Source organism: Eleutherodactylus coqui, chromosome 8, assembly GCF_035609145.1.
Source record: "Eleutherodactylus coqui strain aEleCoq1 chromosome 8, aEleCoq1.hap1, whole genome shotgun sequence".
Lineage (NCBI taxonomy): Eukaryota > Metazoa > Chordata > Amphibia > Anura > Eleutherodactylidae > Eleutherodactylus > Eleutherodactylus coqui.
In genome coordinates this window covers 17,898,639-17,915,348 of record NC_089844.1, presented here as the reverse complement: position 1 = coordinate 17,915,348, position 16,710 = coordinate 17,898,639, and the positions used below count along the sequence as shown (strand labels likewise).

General features: G+C 48.0%; 1 protein-coding gene across 2 annotated transcripts in view; it reads left to right on the top strand.

Moving 5' to 3' along the window:
• TMBIM1 (transmembrane BAX inhibitor motif containing 1) overlaps window positions 1–16,710 on the top strand; it is a 57,859-nt gene that overhangs the window by 36,413 nt on the left and 4,736 nt on the right. For both annotated transcript variants that reach the window (XM_066575227.1, XM_066575228.1), the window contains exons 2-11: window positions 4,514–4,860; window positions 5,260–5,348; window positions 6,345–6,409; window positions 6,911–6,964; window positions 7,058–7,108; window positions 7,941–7,980; window positions 8,247–8,284; window positions 10,405–10,492; window positions 11,471–11,566; window positions 15,080–15,133. In XM_066575227.1, the coding sequence (XP_066431324.1) occupies window positions 4,548–4,860; window positions 5,260–5,348; window positions 6,345–6,409; window positions 6,911–6,964; window positions 7,058–7,108; window positions 7,941–7,980; window positions 8,247–8,284; window positions 10,405–10,492; window positions 11,471–11,566; window positions 15,080–15,133 (888 nt within the window). In that variant the 5' untranslated portion in view covers window positions 4,514–4,547. The remainder of the gene's footprint in view (window positions 1–4,513; window positions 4,861–5,259; window positions 5,349–6,344; window positions 6,410–6,910; window positions 6,965–7,057; window positions 7,109–7,940; window positions 7,981–8,246; window positions 8,285–10,404; window positions 10,493–11,470; window positions 11,567–15,079; window positions 15,134–16,710) is intronic.

Sequence of the window (16,710 nt, the reverse complement as noted above, 5' to 3'; positions counted from 1 at the left end):
TTCGAGAGTGTTGCTATACCACAGGACCCTTGCGGACAAGCTGATGGTAAAATTCCCATCCGACAGCGCTAGTGGCAGAAGGCGCAGTACCGAGGGCAAGGTAGCAGGGGATGTGCGTAGATCGAGCAGCATGTACATCCCAGGCAGTGCAACAGTCTTTAAGGGCCTGGCCAGCTTTATGGCTCCCCACCAAGACTGTGTCACCGCTCCCCAGTCACGGCTGAGTCGGCGGGAGCACTGTAAAAGGATGGTGAGGGAGTACGTAGCGGATCGCACGACCATCCTTGGTGACGCCTCTGCCCCCTACAACTACTGGGTGTCGAAGCTGGACACGTGGCCTGAACTAGCCCTGTATGCCCTTGAGGTGCTTGCTTGTCCTGCGGCTAGCGTCTTGTCGGAAAGGGTGTTTAGTGCGGCTGGGGGAATCATCACAGATAAGCGTAGCCGCTTGTCAACCGACAGTGCCGACAGGCTAACACTCATCAAGATGAACAAAGGCTGGATTTCCCCAGACTTCTGTTCTCCACCAGCGGACAGCAGCGATACCTAAACAATACGTAGGCTGCACCCGCGGATGGAAGCTACGTTCTCTCTCACCATCCAAAACGGGGACATTTCTGCTTCATCAATCTGTGTCTAATATTCCTCCTCCTCCTCCTCCTGCTCCTCCTCCTGAAACCTCACGTAATCACGCAGAACGGGCAATTTTTCTTAGGGCCACAAGGCTCACTCAAATAATTTTTCAGAACAATTTTTATAAGTTTCAATGCGCTTAAAAGCGTTGGAACTTTAACTTGAACCAATTTTTCGTTACACTGGGCTGCCTCCAGGCCTAGTTACCACTTAAGCCACATTAACCATTGCTTACATGGAACGAAGACTGCGCTCCCGCTATACTGCTGCTTCAGAATTGTTACTGGGGCCTGTCTTGAGTGCTACTATTGCTTACATGGAACGAAGACTGCGCTCCCGCTATACTGCTGCTTCAGAATTGTTACTGGGGCCTGTCTTGAGTGCTACTATTGCTTACATGGAACGAAGACTGCGCTCCCGCTATACTGCTGCTTCAGAATTGTTACTGGGGCCTGTCTTGAGTGCTACTATTGCTTACATGGAACGAAGACTGCGCTCCCGCTATACTGCTGCTTCAGAATTGTTACTGGGGCCTGTCTTGAGTGCTACTATTGCTTACATGGAACGAAGACTGCGCTCCCGCTATACTGCTGCTTCAGAATTGTTACTGGGGCCTGTCTTGAGTGCTACTATTGCTTACATGGAACGAAGACTGCGCTCCCGCTATACTGCTGCTTCAGAATTGTTACTGGGGCCTGTCTTGAGTGCTACTATTGCTTACATGGAACGAAGACTGCGCTCCCGCTATACTGCTGCTTCAGAATTGTTACTGGGGCCTGTCTTGAGTGCTACTATTGCTGACATGGAACGGACACGTGGAGAGGACACGTAGTGCCTCAAAAACATCCCCCTCCTCCTCCAACAGGGAAAACATTGTTGGCAAATGCCTTTGCATTGGTTCGTCTGGTGGCAGTCCAAGAATTTCACCTTTACCGACACTACAAGACAGCCCCCCCACCATCCCCCCGCCACGGCCTACTTAATCCTGGCCACATTCCGAAAACCAACAAAATACAACCGTGCTACTAGGTCCGCAGTCACCACCACATTACCACCAACGCGGTTACTGTTAAGGTGCATATAACCACGGACACGTGGAGAGGACACGTAGTGCCTCAAAAACATCCCCCTCCTCCTCCAACAGGGAAAACATTGTTGGCAAATGCCTTTGCATTGGTTCGTCTGGTGGCAGTCCAAGAATTTCACCTTTACCGACACTACAAGACAGCCCCCCCACCATCCCCCCGCCACGGCCTACTTAATCCTGGCCACATTCCGAAAACCAACAAAATACAACCGTGCTACTAGGTCCGCAGTCACCACCACATTACCACCAACGCGGTTACTGTTAAGGTGCATATAACCACGGACACGTGGAGAGGACACGTAGTGCCTCAAAAACATCCCCCTCCTCCTCCAACAGGGAAAACATTGTTGGCAAATGCCTTTGCATTGGTTCGTCTGGTGGCAGTCCAAGAATTTCACCTTTACCGACACTACAAGACAGCCCCCCCACCATCCCCCCGCCACGGCCTACTTAATCCTGGCCACATTCCGAAAACCAACAAAATAAAACCGCGCTACTAGGTCCGCAGTCACCACCACATTACCACCAACGCGGTTACTGTTAAGGTGCATATTACCAGTCTGACTGGGGCATGCAGACACCTTGACAGAATGAATAGTGTGTGGCACATAGGTTCCCCATTGCTATGCCCACGTGTGCAGCTCCTGATGGCGGTGGCACAGGATTCTATTTCTCATTGCTTCTGTACAGCATTGTGGGCTATCGCTCCCCAACTTTTAAAGAGGGTCGCTGCCTGGCCGTGCCAACCTCTGCAGTGTGTGCCTGCGGTCCCTCGTCATGGCAGACGCAATTCTAAATAGACATGAGCGTGGTGTGGCATGAGGGCAGCTGAAGGCTGCCCAGGGACACTTTGGTGTGCGCTGTGGGGGGGAGGGGGGGCGGTTGGGCAGCATGTAACCCAGGAGAAGTGTCAGTGGAGTGTCATGCAGGCAGTGATTGTGCTTTGTTGGAGGTAGTGTGGTGCTTAGCAAAGGTATGCCATGCTAATGAGGGCTTTTCAGAAGTAAAAGTTGTTGGGAGGGGGGGGGGCCCACTCTTGCCGGTATTGTGGCTTAATAGTGGGACCTGGGAACTTGAGATGCAGCCCAACATGTAGCCCCTCGCCTGCCCTATCCGTCACTGTGTCATTCCCATCACTTTCCTGAATTGCCCAGATTTTCACACATGAAAACCTTAGCGAGCATCGGCGAAATACAAAAATGTTCTGGTCGCCCATTGACTTCAATGGGGTTCGTTGTTCGAAACGAACCCTCGAGCATCACGGGAAGTTCGTTACGAATAACGAACACCCGAACATTTTGGTGTTCGCTCATCTCTATTTTTTACTAATTTTTTAATGTGGTCATTTAGTCCCAACAGGAGACTTTGAACTTGCGATCATTTGATCACTTGTGCTATATTCTGCAATACTTCAGTATCGTAGTATATAGTGATTTTTGGTACTGCCTATTATTCCCTGCCTTCAGTAGGCTCTGGGCCGCCATGGTAGCCCGTTGGCACATTTGGTGCTCATGGGGCGCGGAAAGTGGTACCCCCCCTACCCCCCTTTCTTCTAAGTGTTTAGCTGCAGTCAACTTTGAGCTCTTAATAGTTAACTGTTTAACAGCCAATAGCTGCCGGGTATGGACTGGACTCTCTACACCCTTCACGATCCACATGACCTATTCTTACCTTATACGGTTGGGAAGGGGTTAAAGAACAGATATTAAAAGTTTGCGGTGTAATATATTCAGTTTGTATCTTTTTCGCGCTGGATTTGTTTATTTAAAGACGTGTTACTATTTATAGGCCTTTATAACTGGAAGCTCCGCCCTCTTGCCAAACTTGTGTTTATAGTGCTGGAGTCTTTTGTGACCAAAGGACTTTTGGGACCTCTTAGCACAAAGCCCCGGTATGACTTCTCCCCAGCCCCCCTATTGCTACTCCCAGCTTATGAGCGGTGAAGGACCAGCCCGATTATTATAATGGAAGGGACCGCAGCCCTCCACCCCGTCGACTTCTATCGTCAAGATCTTGGGGCCTCCTAACTGTCTGGGTTGAAGTTAATAAGACAACCAGATGACGTGGTGCACAAAATAGTTCATTGACTTCATTGCGATGACCCATCAACACAGGTTGGCCATTCGAAGAGCTCCAAGCTGAAGGGATACTCCTGAGAGCGGCAAAGCCCTTAAAGGGATATTCTCATCTCAGACTTTTATGGCATATCCACAGAATGGGCCATAAAAGCCTGGTAGGTGCCGGTCCCTCCCTCTAAGACGTGCACCTATGTCTAATTGTGGCCCAGCTGTACGAGGGGGCTAGGATTATGAAAACCGCTGAGCAGGCTGCCCTACACTGTTTCTTTAACTCCTGTAGAAGTCTATGGATGTTATGCAAACGAGGGAAGGCAATGAGCCACAAAGTTTCTAGAACTCTAAAGATACGGAAACCGCCTAGATCGTTGTGCTACTCCGTCTGTAGGAGTTACAGAAATGGCCTAACCCACTCGGCTGTTTCTGTCCTCCCAGGTCTCCTCCGCCATGTTTGATTGAGATGGGAACAGCTCTTTAATTCTAATAATTGGTACGGGTCAGAGATCAAGCATTAGTGTACAAAGATGAGGGGCTTCATGGAGTGCCGTGTGGGGGCCAGAACATCTTGGGACCACATGTTTTGGTGCTTGCTGCCCCATAACTTGAGGGTTTGGCTGTGCCTTCCTTTATTTTGCATCTTAGCTGTTGGTGGTCATAAGAACCTCCTCAAGAAAATTGTGTCATCTAGATGTAAAATGTTGTTGTTTCTTCTTTTTAGGAGTGAAGTCTTGTTTGGTGATTGACCTGCAGCCATGTCCTATCCCAGCGCCCCTCCACCATACAACGATCGAGACCCATTAAATAACCCTGGTGGATACCCTCACCATGGAGGATACCCGCAACCTGGTGGATACCCGCAACCTGGTGGATACCCGCAACCTGGAGGATACCCGCAACCTGGAGGATACCCACCCAGCAATTATCCACAGCCTGGTGGCTATCCTCCCCCATATGGACAACCTGGATACTACCCACAGCCTCAACCCGGTGGTTACCCTGAACCTGGAAGAAATGAGCCCCCCAAGCCGGTGATGCCAATGCTTCCGAATATCCCACTCAACCCAGGTAATTTCCAATCACCTACACATTGTGTGCTCCTCGCGGGTTGGTGGTTCTTTTTTTTTTTTAATTAAAGTGTTTTTTATTAAACTTTTTTTACCTTTTACATATTATTAAAACATTTCTTACATAACTTTGGTTTCTCCCCCCCTAAGATCTCTCTCTCAGTGTTCAGTTCTTTGGGTAAACTGTCTCTAATTAAACAATGTGCTTTGTCGTAGCCAATAGGGGTTGGTGGTTCTTGGCATAATTCTATACCTAGATTGGGGTATGAGCAGTGGTGTGTGGGACACTATCTAGTAAACTTGTTGGCCCTGTACTCGCCATTAATGCCGCTACTGGTGAGAACTGCAAGACCCTGAATAAATTTGTGACCCCCTTGTAACAAATTTTTCCCCTCTGCAGGTGATTCTGATATCTACAACACAACTGATGGAGAAGGGCAGTTTGGTTCTTGGGATGATAAAGCCGTGCGTCATGCGTTCCTCCGCAAGGTGAGTCTCAGGAAGAATCCTAATTTACTACGGTATATAATACATGTAAAAATGAAAATGCGAGAACAACGCGGAGGAGCGGTCGGGTGATGCTGCCTGCGCTGTTTAACTATACAGTGATAATATATTAAATATGTTTATATACAATAATGTCCAAAACGTTTGGTTGTCTGCCACTTGGCACTGGGATAGAACTGCAAAATCTCAGAACTTACACGATCGGGGCAAAGACTTCTCTGTAGAGCAATAGTTGCATATTACGTTATTTCACAATGGCCGTCTCACAGAAAGATCTCTGCAAGTCAATTCCATTACATTAAAGGGGTTTTCGGGACTAAATTATTGATGACCAATCCTCAGGATAGATTATCAATAGGGGATCGGTGGGGCTCCGCCACTTGGGATCTCTGCTGATCACCTGATTACAGAGGCTGAAGCTCTCCAGTGAGTACTGCAGCCTATTTTAAGGCCATTGACATTGCGTTCATTCGTCACATGACCTGAGAGCTGCTCTGTCCCATTCAAGTGAATGTACGGTGCTATGCTCGATATAGACTAGAGACAGCAGCACTCTCCCACTCCTCGCATTTCAGCGTAGCTGCACAGACACAGAGGAGTATCCCCAGCTCCTCATACTGCAGCATAGCTGCACAGCCACAGAGGAGTATCCCCAGCTCCTCATACTGCAGCATAGCTGCACAGCCACAGAGGAGTATCCCCAGCTCCTCATACTGCAGCATAGCTGCACAGCCACAGAGGAGTATCCCCAGCTCCTCACACTGTAGCACAACTGCACAGACTAACTACTTCCTGTCTCTTCTTCCTGCTCAGCTCTATTGCTCATCCCCTCCCAAATGTACAACAAACAGTCAGCAACAACCATTCCCCTTACAGTCCTGTATGGCTTAATTCCATATTGAAAACAGATAACATTTACATGGATTCACTGCTTTCCGTTTTCATGCCATGTTGTTGACCACCAACCATGTTTTTCAGGTTTACGCCATCATAGCGCTGCAGTTATTGGTCACAGTGGGGATTGTCGCGATCTTCACCTACGTGTAGGTTTCATCTCATACGGCCATATTTCATCCTGTTGCCTGCCTGCGGTATTTTGAATGGGTACAAAGTATTGATCTATATGATGGGATTGTTCTGGCGCAGTTGACCAGTCCGGCGTGGTGGGTGGATTGTGGATCTGCATTACGTTTGAGTATACAGAGCTGTAATACAGCACCTATAGCCGTCTAAGGACCTACTGTACATCCCACCTTTGTCGCAGACTCCACTGCGTAACTTCTTGGGGAGTCCTGTAGATTCTTATTATTACGCCACTGTAAGGCAGCAAAAGGAATGCAACGTGATAGAGCCGGGTGGGATGGGGGGAGACTATGTATTACTGTGTGAATGATGCTATATATATGTATATGTGTGTGTGTGCATGTCCATCATTATCACTGTTTTCACCATAGCTATATCACACTAGTGAGCATTGATGCTTTATAAGTGACTGCGGCAGAATCGACCTCCATGTATGACCGCCATGTATGTGTCTTGTACAGGGAGCCTTTGTACACCTTTGTGAGGAGGAATCCGGCTGTGTACTATGCATCTTAGTGAGTATACGCCCGTCCCCATCACCCGGTCTGTGGTATATATACTGATGGCTACATCTTGTATATGGCTGATGTGTCTTTTGTTCTCTACAGTGCTGTGTTCTTTGTTACATACATGGTTCTTGCCTGCTGCCAGGGGCCAAGGTGAGTCTATCACGTTTTGAAGTCTATGGTCATCTTTTAACCTATAGCATATATATACACATCTCCTAAAAATTATGGATACTGCAGAGCTTCACTCTATATTCTGCTGGTGGAGTCACTGTGTACATGCATTACTTATCCTGTACTGATCCTGAGTTACATCCTGTATTATACTCAAGAGCTGCACTCACTATTCTGCTGGTGGAGTCACTGTGTACATACATTACTTCTCCTCTACTGCTCCTGAGTTACATCCTGTATTATACTCCAGAGCTGCACTCACTATTCTGCTGGTGGGGTCACTGTGTACATACATTACTTATCCTGTACTGCTCCTGAGTTACATCCTGTATTATACTCCAGAGCTGCACTCACTATTCTGCTGGTGGAGTCACTGTGTACATACATTACTTATCCTGTACTGATCCTGAGTTACATCCTGTATTATACTCCAGAGCTGTACTCACTATTCTGCTGGTGGAGTCACTGTGTACATAAACTACTTATCCTGTACTGATCCTGAGTTACATCCTGTATTATACTCCAGAGCTGCACTCACTATTTTGCTGGTGGAGTCACTGTGTACATTACTTATCCTGTACTGACCCCGAGTTACATCCTATATTATACTGCAGAGCTGCACTCACTATTCTGCTGGTAGAGTCAGTGTACATACATTACTTATCCTGTATTATAACTGTACTTTACTTGATGTAAAGACGACGTGTCCTAGAATGCAAATCATCAAAGCTGTGTAGACCTTGAACAAGCAGGGAATGCTGGGAGATTTCAGCTGTGGCCTTACATGCTGTCACATTTGTTTCATTTACAGGAGACGCTTCCCATGGAACGTGATTCTTCTGAGTATATTTGTGAGTATATGCGTCTCTATTTGTACATATAGCTGGGGTGAGTAGTGGTAGTTAGGGGCCCGGCAAGTAACCATGGGGCCCCACAGGATTGGCTACCAACAGCAGAAAGCGTGTTCAGGAAACGGACTGTTGTGGCTTTTTCTTTCTTACTTGACCCTGCATGAATCTGTCGCCCTTTCCCTTCATTCTTGATGTTCCTTTACAAATGCCTATGAATGCCCTCGGTTTCTGCACATGGTATATTATGACATCATCTCTTTCCTCAGACGCTCGCCATGGCGTTTATGGCTGGAACAATCGCAAGGTAAGTCACCCCCTCGCTATCTGACAGTATGGGTCCTCATATAACCCCGCACCTCGTTATCTGACATCACCGATCCTTCTCATATAATCCCGCCCCTCGTTATCTGAAATCACCGATCCTTCTCATATAACCCCACCCCCTCGTTATCTGACATCTCTGATCCTTCTCTTATAACCCCACCCCCTCATTATCTGACATCACCGGTCCTTCTCATATAACCCCACCCCCTCATTATCTGACATCACCGATCCTTCTCATATAACCCCACCCCCTCATTATCTGACATCACCGGTCCTTCTCATATAATCCCACCCCCTCATTATCTGACATCACCGGTCCTTCTCATATAACCCCACCCCCTCATTATCTGACATCACCGGTCCTTCTCATATAATCCCACCCCTCGCTATCTGACATCCCCAGTCGTCCTCATATAACCTCACTCCCTTGTTATCTGACATCCCCGATCCTTCTCATATAACCCCACCCCCTCGTTATCTGACATCACCGGTCCTTCTCGTATAACCCCACCCCCTCGTTATCTGACATCACCGGTCCTTCTCGTATAACCCCACCCCCTCGTTATCTGACATCACCGATCCTTCTCATATAACCCCACCCCCTCATTATCTGACATCACCGGTCCTTCTCATATAACCCCACCCCCTCGTTATCTGACATCACCGGTCCTTCTCATATAACCCCACCCCCTTATTATCTGACATCACCGGTCCTTCTCATATAACCCCACCCCCTCGTTATCTGACATCACCGGTCCTTCTCATATAACCCCACCCCCTTATTATCTGACATCACCTCTCCTTTTCATATAACCCCACCCCCTCGTTATCTGACATCACCTGTCCTTCTCATATAACCCCACCCCCTCGTTATCTGACATCACTGGTCCTTCTCATATAATCCCACCCATTCGCTATCTGACATCCCCAGTCGTCCTCATATAACCTCACTCCCTTGTTATCTGACATCACCGGTCCTCCTCATATAACCCCACCCCCTCGTTATCTGACATCACCTGTCCTTCTCATATAACCCCACCCCCTCGTTATCTGACATCACTGGTCCTTCTCATATAATCCCACCCATTCGCTATCTGACATCCCCAGTCGTCCTCATATAACCTCACTCCCTTGTTATCTGACATCACCGGTCCTCCTCATATAACCCCACCCCCTTACTATCTGACATCCTCGGTGGTCCTCATATAACCCCACTCCATTGCTATCTGACATCACCGGTCCTCCTCATATAACCCCACACTTTCGTTATCTGACATCACCAGTCCTCATATAATCCCACACCCTCGTTATCTGACATCACCGGTCCTCCTCATATAATTCTACCCCTCGCTATCTGACGTCACTGGTGGTCTGCATATAACCCCACCCATTCGCTATCTGACATCCCCAGTTCTCCTCATATAACCTCACTCCCTTGTTATCTGAGATCACCGGTCCTCCTCATATAACACCACCCCCTTACTATCTGACATCCTCGGTCCTCCTCATATAACCTCACTCTCTTGTTATCTGACATCACCAGTCCTCCTCTTATAATCCCACACCCTTGTTATCTGACATCACCGGACCTTCTCGTGTAACCCCACCCCCTCGCTATCTGACATCCCCGGTCCTCCTCATATAACCTCACTCTCTTGTTTTCTGACATCACCGGTCCTCCTCATATAACCCCACTCTCTTGTTTTCTGACATCACCGGTCCTCCTCATATAACCCCACACTTTCGTTATCTGACATCACCAGTCCTCCTCTTATAATCCCACACCCTTGTTATCTGACATCACCGAACCTTCTCATATAACCCCACCCCCTCACTATCTGACATCCCCAGTCCTCCTCATATAACCCCACCCCCTCGCTATCTGACATCACCAGTCCTCCTCATATAACCCTATGCTGAGTATGGCCATGGCAGCCTGTGTGAATAACCTCCACTTTTCACACTGCTACCTGCATTCTGAGACCCTAATCATAGAATACAACCCGTCTAACGCTACAAAAACACGTCCAATCAAAATGCTTCTCATTAGAAAAAAAAACATCTATAAATATCCGTATAATCTTTGTGTTTTTTTTCCAGTTTCTACAGTTCTAAGGCCGTGATGATCTCCCTGGGGATCACTGCTATTGTCACCATTGCTGTCACCGTCTTCTGTTTCCAGACTAAGGTAAGACAAGCTCTAAGATTCGCCTTGAAGGTTTAGAGAAACACAACTACTTTCCTTCATAAACAGCGCCACACCTGTCCGTAGGTTGCATCCGGTATTGCAGCTGAGCTCTATTCCCAATGGATGACCTAATGAGGTTATTTCTTCATTATTACTACTATAATTATAGCCTCATGCACACGGGCAGATTTTTGGTGCGGGCGTCCACCCTCGAGTTCCGCACCAATGACCCTCCATAGCATTCTATGGAAAAATGACCCCTCATGGACACAAGCGGTTTCCACTTGCGGACGAAAATCCGAAGCATGCTCCATTTCCCTGCGGTTCCCACACAGACGTCTTCCAATAGAAGCTGTTTGACCCGTCATCCACAATTGACATTACGGACGGGCCGCTGATTGCACGGGGAAAGCAAGCATTTAAAAAAGAAAACTCCGTACTGCGCATATTCTACAGCGAGCGGTGCGGACCATCCGCTGTACAGAGAAGCCGGGAGAAGAGAGGTCCGCGCAGACGCCGGCGAAGAAGATGACAGGTGTGCAGGGTCACCCGCCGCGGTCAGGTCCGGATTCCGTAGCTAAGATCCGGACCCGCCGCGTGCGTAAGGCCGACCGCGTAAAACCGACCGGCGCCGGACTAAGAGAAGGCGACCTAAAAAGTGGATAAAAAGTAAATAAAAGTGAGCGCCGCTGCTCCTTTTTTATACATCTCACTTGTGCAATAACTCCAACTGGACGTTTCCTTTTCATGTAACCCCTTATGTCATGAAAGCTTCTTCAGGGGTCTCTCCCAGCTTTCCTAGACCCCTGAACGGTAAAGCTTCCAATTCCCATGACAGTAACGGAGTTATAGATACACGGCGGCATAATTGTCCATAATTGCCATTCAGGACTCTCGGAAAGTTTAGTTTCATTTGACCAATGACTTTTAATGTTGATTGCCCTTGTGTGACCGGCTGCTTCTGTACGACCCTGACAGGTTGACTTCACCTCCTGCGCCGGACTGTTTTCTGTGCTGGGAATCGTCCTCTTCATCACGGGCATCGTGACTGCCATCGTCTTGGCATTTAAATATGTGAGTATGAAAAAGGTCGAGGCTGGGAGATCCCGAACGTGGTGGTGGTGGTGGTGGTGGTGGTGGTGGGGGATGTGGCTTTTGTTTTGTGAGCTGCTCGACGTCTGCTGTGTAATAAGCCTCTCTGGGATTTGCTGATTGCTCCCTGATGATTCCTCGCTGGTTGTACGTACAGGATGTACGCACAAACAGGAAACGTGCCTGAGTCATGAAGGTTTACCGCGTGTGTAGAAGAGTATGTACAGTACAAGAGTTACAAAAAAACTGCCAAAAAAGAAGGGCACCATATTATTTGACTGGCACCACCTGCTGGCCAGATGAGGAACTACACATGACAACAAAAAATGTTAGGGTTAACAAATCTGAAGTTTTTTTTTTTAGTGTGTTAACGGAGAAAAAAAGTTACAAAGAACTTTTTTTAATTTTTTGATCAAGAAAAAAAAAGCACTTCTCTATTGACCTCCTTGCAGGGATTTTGTTCTCGGGCTCTCTGTGTGTTTATATACTTGATTAATATTCCTGGATTCATGCAGTGGTAGTATTTCCCCTTGTGGAAAACCACACTAGATGTAGGGAGTCTTATAGGCCATGCAATGCTTGATGGGGACAAGAACAAATAAATGAGTGGTGGAATTATCTTCCACAGCGCCACCTATTGGAAGGTAGCTGCCCTAACATTTCAACAGGCCTTGCAATATGGCTAGGGATTAGGGTTGCCACCTGACTGGTAGAGGCGGTGCCGGTATTTATTTATCATCAGACATATAGAAATTTCCTAGGGGGGGGGGGTGAATGGGGTTGAAAACAACAAGTAGGACCAGCGGATGGATGCAGCAGAATGTATTAATACAAATGAATAAATGATAATAAAACAAAGTTACATAACAATAGGCGATATTGGTAAACAATGGTTATATCAATACTCACATCACCAAGAGCCTCAAGGCCCATTCACACCAGCCGATGATCGCTAAAAAATCAGCAATCGTTTTAGCGATCATCGACGTGTCTAAACGCGCACCCATCACTTACTGCTAGCTGATCATTAATTTCAGTCCAACCTAAAAATCGGCATTCAGCCTCATCAGGAGTTCTCCACAGGGAGTGCTGATAGCATTGTTTCCTGCTGGAGAACGAAAGAACTGCAAGCAGATAAGAGCCCTCTGGCTATTAACTGCATTCAGCTAAGGCTTCATTTGCACACTTAATTGGTACTTAAGTAGCTGAGTAGCTACTTAATAGTTTATGAAAAATTGATCGCTCAAAGCTGTCACTGTCGTTTGAGCGATCCTTGAGCGATCATCGGCTCGTGTAAACCAGCCTTTCGGTATAATTATCTGCTTTGTGCATCAACTGGAGAAGCAGCGGTGAAAAATCAGAGAACAGGGGGGCCTCTTGTGAACCACACTGTAAGAGAGCATTCCCCATCACCGGTCCAAAATGCTTCTTAAGGCCCATTTAGATAGGACGAGTGTCGGGCAAACAATGCCCAACACTCATCCCTGCACATACTTGCTGCGGTGCTGCTGCACGGGAGCTAGTATCGCTGGCTCACAACGGGGAGGCTGCAGGAGATTTCTCTCCTTGCTCCCCCGCCCTTCTCCATTGACTTAACATAGCGGCTGTTCAGTGCTGAACGGCCGCTTTTTACACTGAGTGATCAGTGATAAACAGCATAAACGATGGCCGATGAGCTGATCGTTCAGTGTAAATAGCAGCTGTTCAGTAATGAACGGCCACTATGTTAAGTCAATGGAGAGGGGTGGGGGAGCGAGGAGAGAAACCTCCTGCTGCCGCACCACCCCCCTGCTGGCCGCTCTGTGAGTGAGCCAGGGCTACTAGCTCCCGTGCAGCAGCATGAGAGCGAGTGTGTGCGGGGACGAGTGTCGGCTATCGTCTAAATGGGCCTTAAAAGGGTTGTCCCGCGAAAGCAAGCGGTGTTAAGCACTTCTGTATGGCCATATAAATGCACTTTGTAATATACATGGTGCATTAAATATTGGCCATACAGAAGTTATACACTTACCCCCTCCGGTGTTGGCGTCCCCGTCTCCATGGCGCCGACCGAAGCCTTCTTCCCCCTCGATTAGACGCGCTTGCGCAGTCTGCTCTTCTGTTGAATGGGGCCGCTCCGGCGTGCTCGCGCCGCACAGGTCTTTTGCGCAGTGCATTAATATGGCCATACAGAAGTGCTTAACACCGCTTGCTTTCGCGGGACAACCCCTTTAACTCTCCAAAACTCCCTCCTGTCCTTTATACGAGTATGATCTATTGCTGGAATGTTTGCATTGCAGGAGACAAGCTGGATGCAGGAGACAAGCGGCCCCGCTTGGAGCACAAGGTGATCGCCCAACGTTTCAGCGATCACCTTGCCCTGTAAATGCACACAACGATTAGCGCTCAAGACCTCTTTTGAGCAATAATCGTGGTGTCTTAAAGGGCCTTTACACAATCCTTATAATTTATACATCGCACATTCATAACTATATGGATACAAGATGGAGGGCTCTAAATAGCCAATTATATTTGCACCACAAGGGTGGGGAGGCACTTAGAGGGGACCCTGTTACTACTGGGGCCACTAAAGGATGCCACTATTATTGCTGGGGCGCTAAAGGGAACTGCTATTACTGTTGGGACCACTGTCAATGATGGGGCTACTGAAGGTGGCCATTATTATTTTGGGGGCTACTAAAGGGGGGGCATTATTACCGTTCAGGTAACTAAATTACTGCTGGGGCCACTAGAATAATGGAAATAAGAACCTATGTTATAATATGCCCACACCCGTAAACGACACCCCCTTTACATGTACTGTGTTTCCCCCAAAATAAGACACTGTCATAGTGTCTTATTTTCAGGGGTTTTCTTATAATACTCACCTAGCGGCCGGCGTTCAGGTCCCTTGTGCTGGTCTCTGTCACTGCTGCCGGCTTCTGTGTCCTCCTTCACGCCAACAGAGCAGTTCTTCCTGGTAGCGGAACTTGAATACTCCGCCTCCAGCTAGTAAATGCTCTGATTTGTTAATTGAGCACCACATGAGCCAATGAAAGCCGGCGCGTGATTTGATTAACCAATCACAGCCATTCGTTGAATGACATCATTGAATGGCTGTGATTGGTTAATCGAGCGCCGGCTTTTATTGGCTGACGCATCGCTCAATTACCCAATCGGAGCATTAGCTTGCTGGAAATGGGGTATTCAACTGTCAGCGTACAGGAGGACATGGAAGCCTACATGTAGTCCAGCTAGGGTTTATCGGTGACAAAATGTAGCAACCCTACTAGGGAGATAAGCCAAACGAGAGTGCTCATTACTGAGAGCTGTTTTGGGCTTGTTGCACCTTATCGGTGCCCGTTAGAGTTGGCGCTACGGAGGTTTATTCCATCGCTCATTTCCATAAATTCTTCCAGCAGTGCCGGGCCGGAGACGTCAGGACGCTGACTGGCTCGTAGGAGATTGTGCGGGTTGTCCACGTCGCAGGCTGACCATTTTGTCTCCTTGTCTTTGCAGATCTATTGGCTACATATGCTGTACGCTGCTATCGGCGCCGTCGTGTTTACTCTGGTTAGTATTACATTCCTTTGTGTTCACGCGGTAAAGAGTTTGTCTACAATTTTACCAAAATGTTCAAAGTGCAGGAAATGTGACAGCAGAAAAATCCTGACCCTGGCCTGTTCTGCCCCCACCTCCCCCCCCCCCCCCCGCTCCAGCGCCGCAGCTCCCCTCCAGTTTCGGTGTACTCCACTGTACATGACCGCTTTCTTCAGGGGTCTTGTGTCGTACATGCGTGCATCACCTTTGAGGCCAGTGTTCGGCTGCAGCAGGCACTCGCATGTACAGAATGGCGCAGCGTCGCCGTAGAGAAGGTAACAGATCGGCGAGGGACTGAATAGGTGAGAGCAGTTCGTTGGGTTCTTCTATCACGTTGATCGCTCTTTGGCAGTTATTTTAGACATCAGACAATAGCTCGAGGCCTCGTGACAATGTGGCGTCACGTACAAGCTGCACTGGGATCATGGGATTAGTCATTTGACACTATCGCCCCACTGGGAAACATGAAGGGGTTTTCCCACGAATCACATTCACCGGTATCCGCAGGATATGTGACATACACCATCCTACCAGAAGTATTTGGACCCCCCTGGCACTAGCGTGGATTGTGTCTTATTAGCATGTTACGTATCCTAAACCATGCTACATGAGGTGCAGACCCTCGGAGGTGTCAGCCATAGTTTGTGATGGGAACTGCACGCTATTGGATATACGGGTTATGCCGCTGCACACAAGCCTTCCATCATGAAGCTCAATGCGTTGGCCCGTCTACAATGATGCAAGGAACGTCATCATCAGACAGTTGAGCAATGGAAGAACATTCTATGGAGTGATGAATCACGCTACTTCATCTTCACATCAGATGGACATACCTGGGTGTGGGGGATCCTGGGGAACACCTTTTACCTGAGTGTAGTGTGCCAACAGGTAAGTACAGCGGAGGATCCATCATGGTCTGTTGTACGTGGCATGGTCCCAATTCGTTGGTTGGACAAGAACCACGAACACGGAGGAGTACCCTGATATTCTAGACAATAATGTGCTGCTGACAATGTGGCAATACTCTGGGAATGGTCGGCCATACTTCCGACAAGACAACGCACCTTGTCACACATACAACGCTGCTTTACTTTGGTTTAAAGGATATGGATGTTCCACGATTGAACCGATTTTTGCAGCGTCCCGACTAAGAACCTACTGAACATCTTTGGGACGAACTGGAGCCTCGAGTCAGGAGATATAAACAGCGTCCATCTTCTCTGAGAACTCCCTAGACGTTTACAGGATGAATGAAGGGAAATACCAGCTGAAGCATATCAGACGTTAGTAGAAAGTATCCACAGAGAGTATCTGATGTCAAAGGAGCCCCACTAAGAATTACCATATAAATATAGTGACTGCTTGTGATTCTTGCTCAGGGGTCCAATGACATTTGGTAGGAGTGGATATCTAATCATTGGAGGCCTGACAGCCGGGACCCCGAGCAATCCTGACCTTTGCGCATTTTCGCATGTGATTGGATCAGCACTGCACATGCGTGACCCCCACTCCCTTTACTTCTATGGGACAGATGGAGACCGATGCCCTTC